At 38.3% G+C, this 20,698-nt stretch overlaps 2 protein-coding genes across 4 annotated transcripts in view; one reads left to right on the forward strand and one right to left on the reverse strand.

Annotated features, from left to right (window-relative positions):
- The first annotated feature begins 10,370 nt into the window (after positions 1-10,370).
- On the forward strand, positions 10,371-14,363 carry LOC124153206. The gene is made up of 5 exons (XM_046526306.1): positions 10,371-10,536; positions 11,046-11,141; positions 12,063-12,233; positions 13,037-13,250; positions 14,004-14,363. Exons 1-5 carry the CDS (start codon positions 10,371-10,373, stop codon positions 14,191-14,193), a joined length of 837 nt encoding a protein of 278 aa, XP_046382262.1. The 3' UTR covers positions 14,194-14,363.
- A 1,507-nt stretch (positions 14,364-15,870) lies between these two features.
- Positions 15,871-20,698, reverse strand: part of LOC124154163 (titin homolog) — an 83,894-nt gene continuing 79,066 nt past the window's right edge. For 2 of the 3 annotated variants that reach the window (XM_046527714.1, XM_046527713.1), the window contains exon 25: positions 15,871-16,755. In XM_046527714.1, coding sequence (XP_046383670.1) covers positions 16,432-16,755 — 324 coding nt within the window. In that variant the 3' untranslated portion in view covers positions 15,871-16,431. The remainder of the gene's footprint in view (positions 16,756-20,698) is intronic. The other variant, XM_046527715.1, reaches the window with a different exon arrangement.

Here is a 20,698-nt window from a genome sequence, read left to right on the forward strand (position 1 = left end):
TTTCCCAAATAGTTTTCACCCCGAGTACGCCCTTGAGCACACTCTAAGGAATCCATAACATTCCAATAGTTTCCCTCGCTAGCCTAAATACCATGTTGCAAAAATTGGGAGTAAATGGGTCACCCTCCGATCAGACACTTATGAAAGTCGATTAAAAAGCGAGTGAAGTGACACCATAAATCAAACTACTATGGGACGGACTACGAGGCGGATTCACTGGAGTTATTACCTATCCCACAGGCGGATATAAGGGGGGTACGCCCCCCCCCCCACATCCTTAAAAATTCTGTAAGATTTTTAATACGGTCCCGTTATCATTGCGTTCGTTTTGTATTATGGGGTATCCTTGTGCCCCCCACAGAACAAAATCCTGGATACAGCCTTGCTTGTGCCCCCCAAGAAAGAAATCCTGGATCCGCCCCTGACCTTTTCCCCCCTCAAATTTGAGCAAAAATGTTTAAATTTTAATGCTATAATAGTTTTTGTATCCTTGTAAAGGAAGTGTGCATACAAATGAACGGATGCAAGTCCCAGACGTTAGAGAAGTTTGAGTTGTATTTATCGTACAACGTAGAACTCCTTATAAAACATTTTACACGGGAGAACTGTAGCGATGGACTACGCATAACTTTACGGTGCAAATAATGACACGATTTCTATTTGAAAATAACAAAAATGCCCTTTCTTTTACTTATAATAAGAAACTGCAATCAACAATATAAATTAATGATAAAGAGCATCAGCATAATAAATAAGAAGCTAGCAACATAGCAGCCGGGGATGAAGTGACGTGGGATCATAAAAACCAGCAAGGACGCCCCTCTCTTCATATTATTCGGAGGTTATTCCATACTCCCCGAACCCAGATCATTACCCCCCCCCCCCCCAATTTGATGCTGAAATCGCCCATGTCCTCATTATGTAGTCCAGTTGGTCATGGGAGTCAGTACACATCTCGCGAACTTTCACGTTGGGAAGGAAGACGTTCCTGAAAGCGAGACGAAACCATCGCCTAAGCGAACGACTGTCAAATGCACGCTCCTTTTCTTCGACGGCCGATGCTCTGCAGTCGTAACTCGCGGTCGCGAAGCATTGTCCTCCGCCCGTTGTGCAACGCTGACTACAATGTCGTCGTCACGGGAGTATGACGTTGTCAAGTGATGAGGGAGGCAGGGGTGACGAATAAGCTTTAAGGGGTGGGGCCTTAGCTCCCGCTTTCTATTGTAGGTAGACTTGCAAAGAGTGAAATGAGATCGGTGCCTTCTTGGGGAATAGAGTGAATAGAATAGGGTGGTTTCCTATTATATTTTTATTGCCTAAATCGAAAGATTATTATTCCTGGATAACAAATTTCACGCTTATATATTTTTAAATGACGATATCTATTTTTCGCGATTAAATGAAAAGTGAATATTTTCAAGCGCGCGAAAACGCGACGGCTAAGAATGAATGCTGGGAAAAGCCCGTGTGACGTCTGGCTTCTACTGCGTGAGGCCACCTGGGTGCGAGGCTATGAACGCCGCTACGATGCAGGCTGCTTGCTGCCTAGTATGGCGGTAGCGTATATTACCCTGCTAGCAGGCAGCGCTTGGGTTAAATAAGGATTATTAATACCCTATCAAGCATAGGAAACTTTCCGATCATAGGCAATTTTAATAGGTGATTATTAAGAAATGTTTTCCTGAGCTCTGTGCCTCATGCATGCATTGGTAATCTCTTACTATGAAAAAACTCCTGACAGCCTGTACAGAATCTAGGTCCCTGTGACATAACGTGAAGTGGCATCGTATGGGCGCCAATCTGGCCTTTTTCAAATGAGTTTATAATTGACCAATAACATTCGAGGCTATTTGAGGCTTATATCTCCACGGCGAGAATAACATATAAGAAGGTATCCCTAGAAGAAGGTATATGTTGCCGAACTTAACTCGAGCTGTTTCTGTTGTTGTACCTTACTCACCCTCCTTCCCAAAGATCTAATTGTCGCCTGGCGTGGGGCGCTGCTGAAACAGAATATTACCACTAGCCAGTCGTTCAATGGACAGTCAACAACCACCGTATTCGACGCAAAATCGTAAACAAATTCTAACTATACCATATAAGAAGGTATCTCTGTAAGTTGTCCAACTTGAGCTTTTTCTGTTGTACCCCTTAGGCCCAGCGCACACGGAGCGACTATTTTGTGACCACAGTTGGGAATCAGTTGCGTCTGCAACCAGTTTGCAACTGAAACAAAACTTCTGTCCGCACACGGGTGTAATGACAAAGGGCTGGTTGTAAATCAGTTTCGTCCATTGTGCAATCAGTGAAGTGTTTATTTAGTGCGGTCCGTGTTGTTTTTTAGCCCTTGCCTTGGCCGTCAGCGCCTACTATCACTGAGTCAGGCGAAGAAGACGCTGTGAACTATTATCAATACCAAAGACGTTAGATAGTTTGTATTTGTTCATGACGTCATGCTTCTCTACTGCTCCAACGAGCTTCATGTTGACTTCTTGATCATTTATTTTGAGATCGACACTATACAGCCGTCAAAATACCACCAAAACACCACGTGGTCTCGTGCAACTGAAGTCTGCAACGCAACTGCAACCGCGGGCCCACGGTTGTATGTGACTGGTACAACCTCACGGGCCACAAAGCCGTGGGGGAGGAAAGGAATTCCAGCAGTGGCGTAACAATGGATGGGGAGGAGGATTAGGGGATATATCCCCCCCCCCCCCAAAGCCTCAAAGAAAGAAAAAATATATTTAAAACTATTGTCTAGATTTGACATATAATAACTTGTAACCTAAACATTTGTGATTTCATATATGGCCTTTAAATTGTTCTCACAAATAGGATAATAGACATTTTAGAACCAAACTGTAGATTTAGATTGAACTGTAGATAGATAGTGGGTCCAACAATGTCTGATGCCCATATCCAAATTGCATTTAATTTCTAATCACAGAGGTGAAGCTATGAATGTAACAACGAAATTCCATGCATTATTAATAATTCTCGGAAGACTTCCATTCACAATTGATACAATATCATCCCACCATTAAGATATACAGCAGCAATGCGGCCAACGCGGGGTTTTGCCAGTTTCTCTTAAGTCACGGGCGAACACCGGGCCACAAAGCCGTGGGGGAGGAAAGGAATTCCAGCAGTGGCGTAACAATGGATGGGGAGGAGGATTAGGGGATATATCCCCCCCCCCCCCAAAGCCTCAAAGAAAGAAAAAATATATTTAAAACTATTGTCTAGATTTGACATATAATAACTTGTAACCTAAACATTTGATGAAACCCAAATTTTAAGTGTCAAAATGATGTAAAATGTATTTATATATATACTAGCTGACCCGGCGAACTTCGTACCGCCTAACAATCAATGAACTTACAGTTTACTTACACCATTTATAAATCAAGAGCGGCTGTATCGTTTTTAATCATGTTTAATTTATTATAATCAAATAAGGACACAAATTCAATAAAACTACGTAAATGAGTACCAAAATTGCTTGTCAGAAAGACATTTTCTTTATTGAATCTACATGGGGTGGATCGGAGCACGTTTACGCGGATTTTTTTAACAAATTTTCTTACGTTTTGGCTTAAGAAATTTTGGGCATTGTGGTTTAATAAAGCAGTTTATGAAATAAAAATTATACGCATTCAGTTGTTGGCTATTTGCGTTATTAGCTGTAAAAAAATGTTTTTAGGTCCAAGTCTGTTGCATACACTTCAGAGGGCAGGTTGACACAACCCCAGACCGACGCTTGACTGATGCTCAAAATCGTGCAAAAAAAGCCCCTATGAAGCAGCATTCGCATTAAATGACTTAAGGCGCGCCAGTTTTAGTATCTCTATCTAGAAAAAATGTACTGCGTAAACGTACTGCATGCGTAAACGCACCACGGTGAGCCCTACACATTCGGGTTTAATGTCTTGCGTCAAGCACCTTCTGAGAAACAACAGTTTTTGTTTTGTATCAGGCGCAAGATGAAGCGGATGAAGCTAAATAAATATAGCGAAGCAAAGCAGTGACGCAGCGAGGGGAGGCTTTGGGGGATAAACCCCCCCCTTCCCCCAAGAGCTTAGAGAATTTTTTTATGAAAGATTTTGTTATTAATATTAGGGGGACGGATGACTAACAAACAAAACATATTTAACTATTCACACAGCCACAAAACCCACTATTTTGAACCATTTATCTTAAAAAATGTCTGGGGGAAGTGCCCCCACACTTCCCGCTTACCTTAGCGAGTTTTCTATACCCTAAGGACCCGTGGTATTAGCTGCGCCCAAAACCCCCTATCCTAGCTACGCACTTGAAGCGAAGGAAGAAATACAGAGGATGGTTTATCGACTCGTGAACATAGCACGCTAAATTGACCATGAGAAAATCATGGGTTTTCATTAGCACATGATCACAAACAACATAAAAACTGAAAGAATGACCATGCAATTTTTTAATCGTTATCACGAATGCATAACGAATTTGAAATTGGATACGTTTTAGCTCAAAAGGGCATAGGAGTTGAGATCATGGAATCTACGGAATGAGGACTTCCTAACCTTTGAATTTTCCTTTGAGTAAAGTTGCGTGAATCACATTCATCACCAATTTTTTAATGATCACACACGTTCCGTTGGATAGTTATGGTTGGTTTAGGCTTCGAAAGATCATGAGCACAGAAACTAAATTTTTCTGTAAATCGTGCCTTGGTAAGCCAGGTTACGTCCAAGGACTTAAAATATTCAGATAGATAGTTGGTGATTTCGTCTTCGTTTGTTACACATTTAAAAGATTCGAATCCATGCAGAGTACGAACTATTTGAATTTACCTCGTTTTAGTCATCCACATCTTCGTTCTTGCTCGCTAAATCAACCATCTTTGATTCGGAACACGGACATTACCGTTTGTCAACAATTGCTTGGAGATTTGTTTACAAACACGGTAGTGAAGTGTCAACTCGAGCTGGGCCACGGCTGGGCTTACAATCAGCTCGAATTAAATTTTTTAAATGTAATTTCAATTTAATTAATATTTTGAATATATTTAGTAATTAAAATGTTATATTGTTACTAAATTCAGTTATTAAAGTGGTGAAAACAAAACAAATTATTTAATTTGTAGTTTTGACCGACTTATCAATTGTTGTGTTACTATAACTCCTAAAAGCATGTCCATAGGAAAGAGATGAATTTTTTTTGTGAAATTATCCTTTTTTTTAATGGCCTATATGTTAACCCCGCCTGAGACGAATCCAAAGAATCAAATCTCATTGAAATCGGTGCAGCCGTTCTCGAGTTATAAGTGTTCTAACTAACACGATTTTCGACTTTCTTTTATATATATAGATATATAATAAGGGGTCGTGAAGTATATAAGTTTGTAAAATGTATTTCCAGACGTCATTTTTCAAAAGTTTTCCCGGACCACACGTTGCCTGGGGTTGGGTCGTCCCCATAGCCCTCCTCCATCTCCCCCAAAGCTTATTCCTAGTTACGCCACTGAATTCCAGCAAAATGTTTCTCCTATCGCTGCCAGAAGCTCACAAAAATTAATGCTCAAATGATTTTCCAAACAAAATTCACCAACTCATTATTAACTTTGTGGCATTCGATTATAAGCTTTCTTGGATATTACACTATTACTTATACCACTTCTATTATATATAGCGCGACCCGGGTTTCAATGAATAGGGTGGTTTCCTATTATTTTTTATTGCCTATATCAAAAGATTATTACTCCTGGAGTACGTATTTCACTCTTTTAGATTTTTAAATGACGATATCTATTTTTCGTGATTAAATGAAAAGAGAAAATTTTTAAGCGCGCGAAAACGCGACGGCGAAGTATGAATGCCTGGAAATCTCCGTGTGACGTCGCGACGTCACACGGAACGACGCGTCGTTCTGGTTCCCGCTGCCGCAAGTGAGGTGACCTTGGGGCGAGGCTTTGAGCGCTGATACGACGCAGGATGCTAGCAGGTGACAGAGTACCCTGCTAGCAGGTAGCGCTTGGCTTAAATACGGATTATTAAAACCTTATCAAACGAAGAAAACTTTCCGACCTTAGGCAGTTTTAATAGGTGATTATTAAGACATGTTTCCCTGAAGTCTGTGCCTCATGCATGCATTGGTAATCTCAGACGATGTAAAACTCCTATCTACTCGTATAGAAACTAGGTCCCTGTGACGTCACGTGGATTGGCATCGCATGGGCGCCAATCTGTCCTTTTTCAAATGCGGTTAAAATTGACCATTGACATTCGTCTAAACCGGTATTTCTATAACCACATAATTTGTATATTATGAATACACTAATGGTGGGTAACGAATCGCAATCAATGCCTTTCGTTTTCTTTGATGAAGAAAACTACCCTATTAGGGTTTAGGGGTTAACACCTCCCGAAGTGCGAGAGATAGTCTCAACGGTATCCCTTCAACAGACCCTCTCCGAAATACTTTTCCCCTCCACTACAACCCCCCATCCCCGAAATTTTATTCTGGCTACTGGTTTAACGAAATAACGTCACTTGCAAACGTAGATAAACAAATTTACATCAGCGGATAAACATTTATGACGTACGCGAAATAGCTGGTTGAAATATTTCATACTCTCTCCGGAGAAATTGAAAACCGGGAGGTTTCTACCAATGTGACCACGGAGAATTGAGTTTTACTCAGTTACTATGAACAACTAAACGTTGCGCGGTGCGGCGGAAGGCAATGGCCGCGGTAGTTTTGCCTCGTCACGCATCTCGCAGGCGTTATAGGTTAAAACGAGCTGCAAAAAGAAGAGAAGGAAGCATTTCTGTGACTCGGGATATAACTGCCGGAATCCTTTCTTCCCTCGGTAGCTTTTGAAACCAAGAGGCCATCCTAAAAGAACAGGCTTCACAGTTCAATGTAAACAATTACCAGGAAACCACTTGCTCTCAACAATGGACGCAGCCTGAGCGCTCTAGCAGCGAAGAGGCTTCAATTTGGAATCAGTGAATGGAGACATGGAGGAGCAACAAGGGAAAGTGAATGTCACCAAACGTAGCGCAAAGCACGCGACGGTATAAAGGCGGGAGGACGGCAGGGACTAGGTCATAGTCTTGCGGGGAGCCGAGCTGAACCTGGACCCAACTCAGAGCAATTCTTAACATTGAGTGGCGTGAAATATAACTCCAAGGATACGGTCATCGTTGGAAGCCGAGAAAGGAAATTCAAGACATGGCTCCTCAGTGCAAAGGTAAAGCGAAGTAGAGGAAGTGCTCTTGCAACGGGAGGTAACTCATAGCATAGCAGAGATAAGTATACATTTTTTAAACCTATTCAATTTCACATAATACGAATATGTATCAGCAATCGACGTAACACAGTTATTTTGCGACAATTTGGCAGTTGAGTTGACGATAACTTAAAAAGATAGAAACCAACCTGTTTATGTAAAAGGTCATCTTCCCTTTGCGTTATTTCACCCCAAGTTGGAACGGTAATGTAGCCAACATAGAAAAAAATTATCACCGTTTGCGATCCTAGAATAGGGTGGTTTCCTATTATTTTTTTATTGCTTTAATCGAAAGATTATTACTCCTGGAGTACGTATTTCACGCTTTTAGATTTTTAAATGACAACATCTATTTTTCGCGATTAAATGAAAAGTGAAAATTTTCAAGCGCGCGAAAACGCGACGCTTAAGTATGAATGCCGGGAAATATCTCCGTACGTCGTATTTCTGGTTCCCCCTCCCGCCCGGTGAGGTGACCTTGAGGCGAGGCTTAGCGCTGATACGTCGCAGGATGCTAGCGGATAGCTGAGTACCTTGCTGAATGGTAGCGCTTGGCTTAAAAAAGGTTTATTAATACCTTATCAAACGAAGAAAACTTTCCGAACTTAGCCAGTTTTAATAGGTGATTATTAAGACATGTTTCCCTGAGCTCTGTGCCTCATGCATGCATTGGTAACCTCAGACGATGTTTAACTCCTATCCTCTCGTGTAGAAACTAGGTCCCTGTGACGTCATGCGGAGTGGAATCGCAATGGCGCCAATCTGGCCTTTTTCAAATGAGGATAAAATTTGACCCTTGCCATTCGTCTAAACCGGTATTTCAAAAACAAAATAATTTGTGTATTATGAATACACTAATGGTGGGTAACGAATCGCAATTAATGCCTTTCGTTTTCTTTGATGAAGGAAACTACCCTATTGAATGCATTTTTTCCGATTTTTTTTGTAATTGTACGAAAACAAAGAGTAAAATAGAACTTAATTTAAAATAACGCCGAAGAGAAATTTTTCTGTGAGAGAGCGGTTTTGGAGGGGGGAATGCAGCTTGGATGGGGTCAGTTGAAATAAATCTCCATCTTTTCAACGATTTGGGGAACAATTGCCAACAATGGGGGAGGGGGGTTTGAACCTTAGGACCCCTTCACCCGGCTTGCTACGTCCTAGGTTTAAATCATGACGTAATTACTAAGAGTTTACGAATTTAACAATAATGTTTCCTGAATGATTTTTACCTAGTTAACTTTTTTCCTCTTATAATCGCAAAATGTCAGATTGCATAAATCTTATCATATGCTACTTTGCAATAAAATGAAAATTTATACTTCCATTTCAAATTTCCACAAATTCACTGATTGCCTTATTCGATTAATTTACATTTTTTTTACATGACTGTGTCTAGCATATATGAATCGCGATTGACCTTGAAACCAATTGTGCCAATTCCGTATATTACACCAGTTTTTATCACTATGATTCAATCGATAGCCAAATGGATTGCTAGGGGGTGGAAGTTGTTACCCAAATAATTCCTTACTTCTCCAAACCAAAATTTCATGAAGAAATTATTGACAAGGAATTTCCCTTAGTAAATTAATTTAGAGAATGTTAGCAATTTTGAGGAGGAAAAATACACTGAAAAATTTTTGTAGAACATAATCTTAGCACCTCAGCTTAATAATGAAAAAAACATAAAAACTCATTACAAAAACTAATATGTATCAACAATAGGGAGGGAGGTAGCCCAGTGGGCAGAGCAACTAGTGTGCACTATGCAACATAACAAAGGGTCCCAGGTTCGAATTCTGCCTGAAGCCTTTGAATATCCTAAAACCTTCGGAATGTGATGTGGCCTATGGAAAGCAACTGCCCCCACTACCCTGAATAAATGAAAATAAATATCTGTGGCTTAGTCTAGGGTGAGCTCTATTGCCACATATCCAGACACTTGGATCGAATCACTACTTACTTACTGCATGAATGAAAAATTTCATAACTTACCTATTATACCTTTAAGAATTTGGCCTGATGCATCAGGTTCAATCCATGCTTAAAAATCTTTTGAAGGGTAAAGAGCACATGACACCATTTAAATTCAAAGCAAACAGTTTAAATTTATAGGAATTATAATATGTATTTGTTTTTTAATAACTTACAATTTGAAGATCAAGGGCTGAGGAATTAGAAACATGTTGTCGAAGTGGAGATGCCATTTTGGTTATCCTTAATTCCAAAAAAGGAGCCACTATCAATTGATTCGAAGGGGAGGAACTGAATTAACAGTGTAAATCATTCATGGATACTGAAGTACCCATGATTGTATAGTATTGTATGGATGACAGTATCATTACCCTCTTTATTCATGAAATAGAAGTAATTTTTTAACATAATCCCCTATTTTTTTTAATTCAAATATTCTACCTTTGTCTAGAATTTGAAAATAGGATTGTCTGCTGATGAAAATAACTCAACCAATTAGTCGTACGAAAGATTGAATTTATCACACTCTTTTCTTACCACAAATAGAAACCTATGATCTTAAATACAACCTATCCATGGGATCATAGCTCTTCCACCAAAAATTGATATATATTCAAAGAATTTGATTTTTTTCTTCCAACAAACTTTGTTAATTAGTGGTACTTTCTTTAAAATGCATTTGTACATACAACACAAAAATACATGGTGATACTTGGATATACATTGTAACGGAGTTGAATATTTATGAACGACACAAGGAATGGTGGTAATGGAATTCTTTTATCCACAGGTAACTTGGGACCATTGGTTCTTATTGCTATACTGGCACACATGGCTTGTGCTCATACTGTTCCAGAAATTTCAAGGTAAATGTGAAAATAAGTGACTGAGGTTTTACTTAGCAGAATATTTCAACCATTGTGATTAAAGAAAAAATGCTTACCTAGTAATTATCATGCCGATATCATTAAATCATGATGGTGACGAAAAACATTTCTCTGGCAATAAAAAGAGAGGATGGTCACTACAAAGAAGTGTGTTTCTTTTACCATTATGCAATATGTGTTTCTTTATGAATGAATCCCTGATTAAAATAACCAAAGGGATTGATAAAATTAACATGATCACTTGCAGAGGAGGTTTTGTTCCGTTGGGGAGTGTTGAGCACGAGGTATTGCAAGATACGGTGGACAATGTGAAGCACAGTTTAACAGACCAATTCTCAGATTCAAAGGACACTGGCAGAGATGAAGACAGCAGCAAGAAGGAAGCAAAACCTCGCCTGGGTACATCGACAGTGCCCGGAGGAAACATTGAGGCAAATATATATTGGCTACGCGATCATTAATAAATTCGATACATATGCTAGATAAACCTTAGTTTCTAAGCACTGAGTTTAAACCGCTAAAGTCAGTCAAGTGTTGAAGGGTTGTTATTATTATTGATCAAATGACAGAGATTTCAGCCTTGTTTGAAGCAAAGTAAATGTTTACAAGATAGAATGAAAAGAAAAATTCATGTCGGCTATAGCTGTGCTACTGTAAGTGAATTAGTTTACATCAAGCATTATTCCAGCTTACTTTACTGAACATCTTTCCATTCTATCTCCTTTCCCTAAATATATTATTTTCTACTTAAAAAGCCTTAAGTGTTGCATACAGACATGAGGCTAAAATGATACCTGCTCTTCATATTAGTTCTAATCAAGTTTGCATAAGGAGTTCATTTCCTATTCATAAGCTCAGCTTTTGAAGAATTTACAGAGACAGCAGTGCAGAAAAACCATGCATTTGAGGATCTTGTAATTTTTCTCCACAGCTGGGACTCACACTGACAGCACCTTTCCTGAACATCCCCCTCACAACAGGGGCAAGTCATTACGATGGCACAAGTAAGTAGATCCCTGATTTTTACAAGTATAAAAATTTTTAAGTATGCATATGTAAAACTTTGCAAGTGATAGATTGTTTTTTTTAAGTTGTCTAAGGAGCAAGAATGGCAAAAACATATAATGTAAAATTTTGCAAGTGATAGATTGTTTTTTTAAGTTGTCTAAGGAGCAAGAATGGAAAAAACATATAATATATAATTTAAAATGATTAGTTACATGCATGCTGTAAAATAACCATCTCAAAAAGAAATGTCACTGCTTAAATTATCGTTTTTCGTATGTTGGGGTCAAAATCCTTTAAAAAAAATTGATATATATGTATTGAGATCAAATGCAGAGTTTAACCTCACATATCAAAATTGAATAATTCAATGCCAAATAAAATCTCAAAATGCATTTTTACCTGATTTTTCTAGCTATTGAATTATTTCATTCTGTTCATCCATTTATTAAGTCATCATTCCACAAGAGAGAGAATGATAACTCGATTGCCTGTTTTACTTAAATTAGTTTGCAGCTATTATAGGGACGTTAATGAACTGAAAAACAGATTCAGAACCTTCAATTTATATTCAGTAACCTAGTATAGTAAGATGTGTTTGAATGATTCAAACTTGTTAAATAATTTCCATCAATTTTGGTGAAAATATAAAAATATCATCATTAACCGAATCATATATATTTTGGCAAAATAAGTTGTTATTTTGTCAATTACCACCAAAATTTCTAAGCCATTTTGAGGTAACATTGTTATTTCTTTCTTGATAATCAATTATCATCAAATACTTCATTATTCCTGGTATTCGAGTTGCCCAACCTTAATTTATTTCAAGCATACGGCATGTAAAATCATGACAGCATGGCTTTGAAACTGAATAGCATAATTAGGGTCGATAAAGTTAAAATGTATTATATTTTCAGTTGGTAACTTAGTACCAGGAGCGTATGCACCCCTAAATTACGACCTGGGGGGACTGGTTTTAGCTGGAGCTTTGGCATTGGGGACCATATTCCTACTCCCTAAGTTCCTTCCTCCAGCTGAAAAGCCACAGGACTTCTTTCATGATGGTGGATACCCAAATCATGGACGAGGTGAGTCACTGAGAATTTGCAAGGATTCCCTTCAATATTTGGATGCAATGAAGCCTCTTTGATTTTCAACTACGTATGTAACTCCACAGACTATGATAGAGAAATTTCACAGCATTGAGGTTTCAAATCAAGTATCTCATATCAAAAGGAAATGCTGAGCTTATTCATTCAATGCAAACATGTAGTAATTACAGATAAAAGTCTGAGTAACTATTCAACTTCTTCAATGTCCAATGTGCCTGATGATGAAGATCTTTGAAACCAATGTCACAGAATATTAGTACATTAAACGTACGTGGCATAACCAAGTAATAACTATAACTTTTTCACAGTGATTAGTTAATTTCTTATAGTTACACCTAATGCAACACAATTTAAGTATACATTGTTTATTTCTTGAATAAAATTAAGTTAACTTCATAAAATAAGTAACATGAATACTTAAAACAGCATAAATCCTTTCCTATATTTTGGCCATACCCCAGTGGGTAACCAAAGCCATAAAGGCCATTTTACACATGGCATGGAATTGCACAGGTTATAACCGCATTAATTTCTAAAATGGCATGGAATTGTATGAATTCATGAACGAAATTAGAACAGGGGTTATTTTGCCATCTCACATCCATGCATTTTTGCATATGTTTTATCAATTCACAGCTTTACAAGATGCAATTTAGACTGTGCCTTCGTACACAAGTCAGATTGTGCAAGTACGTGCCTTGTGTAAAACAGCCTTAAAACTCTGCTATATTTACATGTACTGAAGAATAACTGATTCTCACATATGCCCCAAATTTCAGTGGATGACATTGAGAGATTGAAGACAATTAATGAAACTACCAACACGTTTGCCAACATATTGGGCAGACTGGATGAAAACCTTCTCTCAAATTACCACATTGACACAACGGCTTGTGCATATAGAATAATTTGTAGCGCTGTGCAAAAGGCAAGGAATGGAGTGTCCAATGGAAATCCTACAGCCACGGACTCCTTCATACATGCTCTTACCAAGTAAGTATCACTATTCAAAATTGTGCAAGTAATCTATATATAATAAGCATTCTCCAAATCCATACATCATGTGTCTGTGTACAAGTTTGTGTGTGATTCCAAAAAGGAAATAGAATGCAAAAGATATTAGAAGTTCATTATAACTACTAATAAGTTCATAATTCAATGATTATGGATGCAAAGGCAATGGTGAATAATAAGCTACACTACTGAGTTAATTTTGCACCTAGCAATTTTTAGACTTCTTGAAGGTAAACCATGGAAAACAAAAATATGATATTTGTGGCAAAAAAAATCAGGGATGTTGACTTTCATTTACTGAGAAGCTATTTTGTGATTGTTTCAAAACATAAGAACAATATTATGCATTGAAAATAAATAAACAATTTATGCATAAACTATGTAATATATATGTACATGTATTGTTGCATGAAATAAATTCTTCCACTTTTTCACAATTTAATGAGACAAATGGCATCATTTACGTATTACATAGTATTGAAACTTGTCATCTCATTAAATTGCTTTAAAAAAAAGTGGAAAATTGCCTTTCACTCAGCCGTAGATGATCTAAGATTTCCACCATATTAACCTAAGTATGCTACCACATAATATTTACATCAGCATCCGATGAGATGCAGGGCTAATAGCAACTTTAACTTTTCAACTCGAAGTTGCCAAGTGAATTGATGTGATAATGTTCAAATACACAAATGCTACCTCTACCTAACGGTGATGATCAACATTTTCCAGACTGCCCATCATTAGGACATACCTGCCACCTGCTTGGAGAGATATAGCAGATGCAGCCTGGTCAGAAGATGAAATCATCAAGCACAGTACAGCTTGTGAAGACCCAAACATGCAGAAGAGATGTCCTATTAATCCTGAAGTAGCCAAAATGATACTTAGAACATTAGTTCCTGGTAGCAGTATCGTATAAAAGGTGCCATTCCTAAAAACCTAATTACAGCAGTATTACATCGGGATCATTTCTCAAGCTTCCTGCAGTATAATGTAGAAGGCCAAATACATACATACTTGTTAAAACTGAGTAAATGTTAATGAAAATTTATGTATTGTTACTAACTGAGTCAAATGCTAAATAAAGCACTATCTTGTTAACACTTACATATTTTTATAACACTGCACCTTAACTGGGAGAATTCTTTGTTTATGGTGGTTCTTTCTTCTTGAGGCCCACCTATCAATCCACTATCTGAGCAAAACAGGACTGGTTTCGTAAGATAAGTTTTATCCCAGTCCTTGATACGTAGAGTAAGGAACTAGATTTACCTAGAGTAAGCGAATAATTGGTACATTTTACTTTTGATATTATTTTACAAATATGAGCAAACCCAGCTAAATGAAACAAAGGTAAACACTGAAAAACTCAGAGGCTAATATTAAAACCTTTGCGTATCCAGACATTGGACTTAATTTTATCTATTGTTTGCATTTTCTTGATGTCAAATACAAAATTCACCCCATGTTCTGTGATTTCCAGTGACTCATGCATCAATGTGAATTCATAAGCATGAACAGTTGGTGAGTGGTGGATCTTCCACAGGGTGACTGACTCCATTTCTGCTAAAATTACCATCACCAAAAAGTCACATTCCCAACACCACCACTTTAATGACCTACAATGGAAATCCCTGAAGTGTCATCACCACATCCAGTCCAAATTTTTCTAGGTATTAGGTTTATAAATTCAAATAAAGTTCTGTCAGTTCAAATATTGCTAGGAAATGAATGCCACTGAGGTGCAGTTTTTGTTTCAGCCACCAACGCAAAATACTCAAGGAAACCATTATTTAAAATAAAATTGTGTCAGCATTTTATTATTTTTTTAAATTATTTGCTCGAAAAAATATTTTTATTTTAATAACATGTTTCATACTAATATAACTTTTTCTAGGTTTAAAGAAAATTTGAAAAAAAACTTGCGTTTTGCACTAAATTTACTTTCTGCCCCCCAATTGGCATACCAATGCAACAAGATACTGTCAGCACTCTTCATCCTAGTAACGGAGTGGTAAGGATGCGCTGCAGGTTACATACATTTAGGCATCTACTGGTACTATCCATAGCTAATATCTCAAAAAGTATTGAGCGTTGGTGGCTGAAACAAAAAGTACACCTCCGTGGTATCTATTTTCTATCGCCTAGATAAATTTGAACGAGATCTGTTGTGACACTTGAAAAACTTTCCTTGTAAGACCAATCTGCACACTATGAACTTCATACAAAATATCTTACCTACATTCAGGGATTGCAGGAAAATAAAATGCAATATAACACTTGACTAAGCAAATTGCCGAACAAGGTAAAAGGCTGTTTATACAAAAAATGTGGCATATGAATGTAAAGAATATGGTATTCATAAGTCTTGATGATCATAACCAAGTTGGTGATCAAAATGTCAACACAAATGGAGAGACTCACTACGTAAAAGACCCTAATTGTTTAAAGTTACTTACCTGATATGCCAGGAAAGCACCAGATCTTTCATGAATAGTCCAGTTGACAGTAAAAATTCTAACCTAAGACATCTTGCAAATATGTATATTGAACAAAATAACTAGAAAACTGAACACTAACATGATGAGAGATCATCTTAATAAAGACATTGTTTTTATTTCTTCACCGAACAGTCACGTATACAGGCAATAGAAAAGTTCTTTAAACAGTGCTTGAAACTACAATCCTCCAATACTTCACTCTAAGTGTCTGGATTGAGTGCAGCCTACAAAACACTCTTAAAATAGATCATTCAAAAGTACATAATTCACAAACAGTGCACCCTAATAGCAATATTCTGCATAAAACAGGTTGCTATGTATGTGCACGTCAGTCACTGAAAGATGGATTATCCACCTTATCACAGGCATCACGATTCAGTTAAACATAAATCAACAGCTTAAAGCAAAAGGCTTCAAAATCACAATGGCTAGGAAGACTCAACAACGCTCCCAATAGAGATCTAACATGGTCATACGATTGATATAGATGACTGATGCCTCGCCAACTGACTACATGCGGTGAAATCAAGTTTTACCATTGCTAATTAAGGATCACATCACTTAACTCAATTCACCAACATTATCAGTTTGGAATGACGAATTAGTCAAGTCACCTGCAAAAGAATAGCAAACTATTGGCTTCTGTCACCTCAAAATCACTCCAGTGTTGAGATCCTTCTTTTCTTGGAAAAAAATTTCAATGTCCTTTCACTGATGCCTGTACTTTTCCCTGCATCAGTCCTGACATCAGTTTCCTCATTCAGTGCACCCACAGCACCATTGAATGAGGATTGTTGGGGGGAAGCAGAAAACAAATTACCTGATGTTGGAATGTTGGAAAATTGTTCCTCCACTGAGGGCGACCCAGGTGGGAAAGCAGCAGTCAATTCTTCAATGCCAGTGGAGCGAACTTTGTTGTTTGACTCCCTTATTTCATGCCTGAACACCTCAGGGTCCTCCGATGACTCAGCCACAAGCATCTGCGTTCAATTCCAAGACAATAATTACATATTAAAAATCAGATTTCAGGATAATATGCAGGAGGTATCATTAGAATGCAAAACCAACATCATATGGCTATGCATAAAAATCAATTGAGAAGAAAAGCAATGAAATGATGCGATTGAAAGGCAAAAACTTTGTAAATCCACATATCTAATTTTCTTAACCAACCACAGTTTCAACATAGAGCATCATCATCAGTTACCAACACAAGGGAACAGCAAATACGTATTGTTGCACAAATATGTATGTTTTGAGTCATTAGAGGATAAATGGAAATACTAATTTTTATAAAATTATTTAAATAATACACTTCAATGTGTTTAAGGCATCTCCTGAACATCTCTGGAGGCTCTCTCGGGCAACTAAATGCTTTACAATACCACCAATTCCATCACATGGGGATATTCCATGGCTTGTAGCAAAGAATGTCCATGATGCCATTAAGGAGAAATCCTGGTAATGCTTGCAAAGATTGAGAAATATTTTGCAGTTCTTGTACCGTCCTGCACAACCATCACTAAAGTAACTCAATTTTTTGACTAAAGTAAAATTTTCCTTAACAAAGCAAAATATTATTCTTTGGGTTTCATAAACAAAAGCTACATCATGCTCCAAATCATCTGACAAGATGCATAAACTGGAAATAATAAGCTGTTTAGTCAGGTGATCTAGAGTATAAATCACAACAGGGTGTACCATACAACTATCACTTGTCCAGTGATTCCCTTGTGCCTCATCCTGGATAACATATGAGTAGGGACATGCAAAAGGTGGGGTTATTTTATAGCCAAAAGTGGTGTTATTTTTCTACAAAAGCGATGTTATTTTGCCCTGAAATCGGTGTTATTTTAATGGCAAAGTAATTTATGTTGATTGAGAGCCATCCTTCCAGTGGCCCACCCATTGCCCTAAATTTAGGATATTACTGATCGGGAATAATTAAAGCAATAATGTACATGGAGTATTGACTGAATTAACCTATTTTACATATTTATCCTTCGCGTATACATGTATCTAGCTTACATAGAGAGAAATTACTTTTAAATGTCTGTAATTTCAAATGAAATATTGCTATTGTGATCAAGTTGTCATCTTTTACATTTGTTCTCTTATCTGTTAACACAGTGCTATAGCAGGAATGAAATCTTTCTCAGTCCATGTTTGCAGAAGGGATCCAAATTGCTTAAAGGCACTTAGATGCAAACGATGTCTCAGACATTTGAGCTCCTGGATTGCTTTAATTACATCCACTGAACGGCGGTAATTTTGCTTTTGTAGTAGTTTCTGTAATTCTCCCAACCCCAACATCAACTTCTCTGTCTCCATTGATTCCAGGCCATGAATTTTTTGTTTTTAAGTCAGGGTTCATGTCTGTAGACGGAACTTCTTGGGGATCAAAAACTGAGATCTTTTCAAATACCTATTTTTCTGATTAGGTCTTCTACCATAAGAGAACTAAGTTTGGTTGACACTTTTTCAGCCATCTGCATAGGTATTGACTTTACAGCAGCTGCTTTAGAGGTTTTCATGTTTTGCAGATGTAATAAGTGGTTTTATCTAAAAAAAAAAAAGTACTCTTTATGAATTTTCTCGAGGCTCATTTTTAACTTCCTTAACTCTTTCTAAATGGTGGAGTACTCTCCTTAACATGAATGCGGGACTGCGCTCCATGAGACTCTTCGGTCCCCTCTGTATGGAGCATTTATGTTGGACATCTGTTGAAAGGTCTTGCAGATAATCAAACACTCTCAACACCAACCTTTTCTGATCCTTCCTAGTGGGCATTTTGCATTATCTTGGACTCTGAGAGTAGTTGGTCTCCCTCCTTTCGTGGTTTACAAGCCTACCAGCAGCATTGGTTCGCTCTCAACTCATGCTTTGTTTATGTGGATAGCTATATGGATGATTGTTGCTTGCACGTAAATTGCAGACTTTCAATTGAATTCCTCGATTTATTCTGAGAATTTTAAAATTTTGAATGAAGCTCTACCGTCAGCATTAATGAATTTAATGCCTTAACAATTTCCATGTTGATTTTATACTGAAATCGAGATATAAGTTAATATTTATGGTAGAATTTCGTTTAAAAATTTGTAAACGCTGCCAAAAGACAAAGAATTCAATTCTTCGTTTATATTTTTTGAGAAAGAACCATATATTTATTTCGCAAACTAACTGAATGAACAATTGTATGACTGCGGTCCCTTGCCACAAAGAGGGGTAATAAGAGACGAGGGTCTAGGTTCACGCTTCCGGATTTTGGAAGTTACAGATTTTGCCAGTCCATGGTGTTGGCCTGTGTTGGGTCCCGAAACTAAGACTTTGCGAACCCACGAATGTCATAAAAGGAGGAGAGCAAGGAAACGTATTTTCGGCATTAGGCCTGCGTAGGAAAATCTCAGACGAAAATTTTCGCCATTCGTCTCTCGGGTCAAGAAACGTCCTGCCGCATATTTTCGTCATTATTAGCGAAAGGGTTAACTCTTTATAGAATGTGAGTATTTGGATAGTTTGAACCCTCCAGTAATTTTATTAAGTCAACCATCAGATTCCCATGGCATTTTTGCTACTTTGTAGACATCGTGAATTCGGTTTAGACATCCTCCGGACAAACAAGTCGCCTTATTTCCTCGAGGGTGTTTCTTTGTGGAAACCATGAATTTTCTCCAATTCATGGGCGATTTTCACCAACTCAGACGCGAATTTCATCGTTTTTTCCTTCTGCTCTGCATGAAATTGTTTTTCGATGCGTAAATTTAAGCCGTAATTTTTTCACGGCATTGGCCGCTCACAGACGCGACTAATTTCCGCGGGCCGCCGTTCCCGCCACAGCGCCGTGAAATCCAGAGAGTCGTCTTGTCGGAAAGTGGCCTGAATTTTACGGCGCTGTGCAGGGAACGGCGGCCGGCGATAAGTCGTTTTGGCACAAAGCTGCCACAATGTAGCTCCGTGTGTATTTCACGGAATAGACGGCGCACAGCCACTTTTTGCCGCTTTCAGACTTTTGCTTTGCTCCGGCCGTCGTCAACGGCACGGCACTGTGCTTTCAAATAACCATTGGTCTCAATGCATGTCTTCAAGCGAGTCGAATCGCGCAGTTGACGGCACGGCGTTGTTGACGGTCAGCAAGGCAAGGCTCAATCCGGCCCGGCGGTGCGCCGTTTATGCCGTGAAATACACATGGTGCTGCCTTGAGGCTACTTTCAAACGCGACGACTTTTCGCCGGCCGCCGTTCACGGCACGGTTCCGTGAAATTCAGGCCACTTTCAAACGAGACATTCACGGCGCTGTGCCGTGAACGGCGGCCCATGGAAATTCGTCGCGTAGGAAAGCGGCCAATGCAGTGAAAAAATTACGGCTTAAATGTACGTCTCGAAAAATAATTTCGTGGGAGGAGCATGAGCAGAAGAAAAAAATGGTGAAAATCGCGTCTGAGTTAGTGAAAATCGCCCATGAATTGGAGAAAATCGCAATTAACACGAAATTCGCGTATTCGCGGGAAAACCCCGGAAATCGCGTATTTCACGGGAAAATCCCGGAATTCGCGTTAAAATTCGCGTTATCGCATTTGCGACTTTTGCATGTCCCTACATATGAGTAGTTCTCACTGAATTCAAAGAGAACAGCTGCTTCATGGGGTCCAAGATTTTCTTTCATTTTCTTAAGGTAGTTTGCCTGTAGGTACCTTCGTAATAAATGAATGGGGCACCAGTTTTTCCACTCTTTCAATTTAAGTTGATAGGTACTCATCAAATGTCACCGTGAAGTTCACCAGTTGATATCTGTCACTGGAAACCCTCTGACTGTATGAAACTTCATCTCCGGGGTCACATTCTTCAAACTTTTTCAGCAGTAAGCTTTTCAATTTTTCACGTGAAGGACACTGAGAGCAATCTCGCAGTATACAGTCCCTATTA

Source organism: Ischnura elegans, chromosome 2, assembly GCF_921293095.1.
Source record: "Ischnura elegans chromosome 2, ioIscEleg1.1, whole genome shotgun sequence".
Taxonomy (NCBI): domain Eukaryota; kingdom Metazoa; phylum Arthropoda; class Insecta; order Odonata; family Coenagrionidae; genus Ischnura; species Ischnura elegans.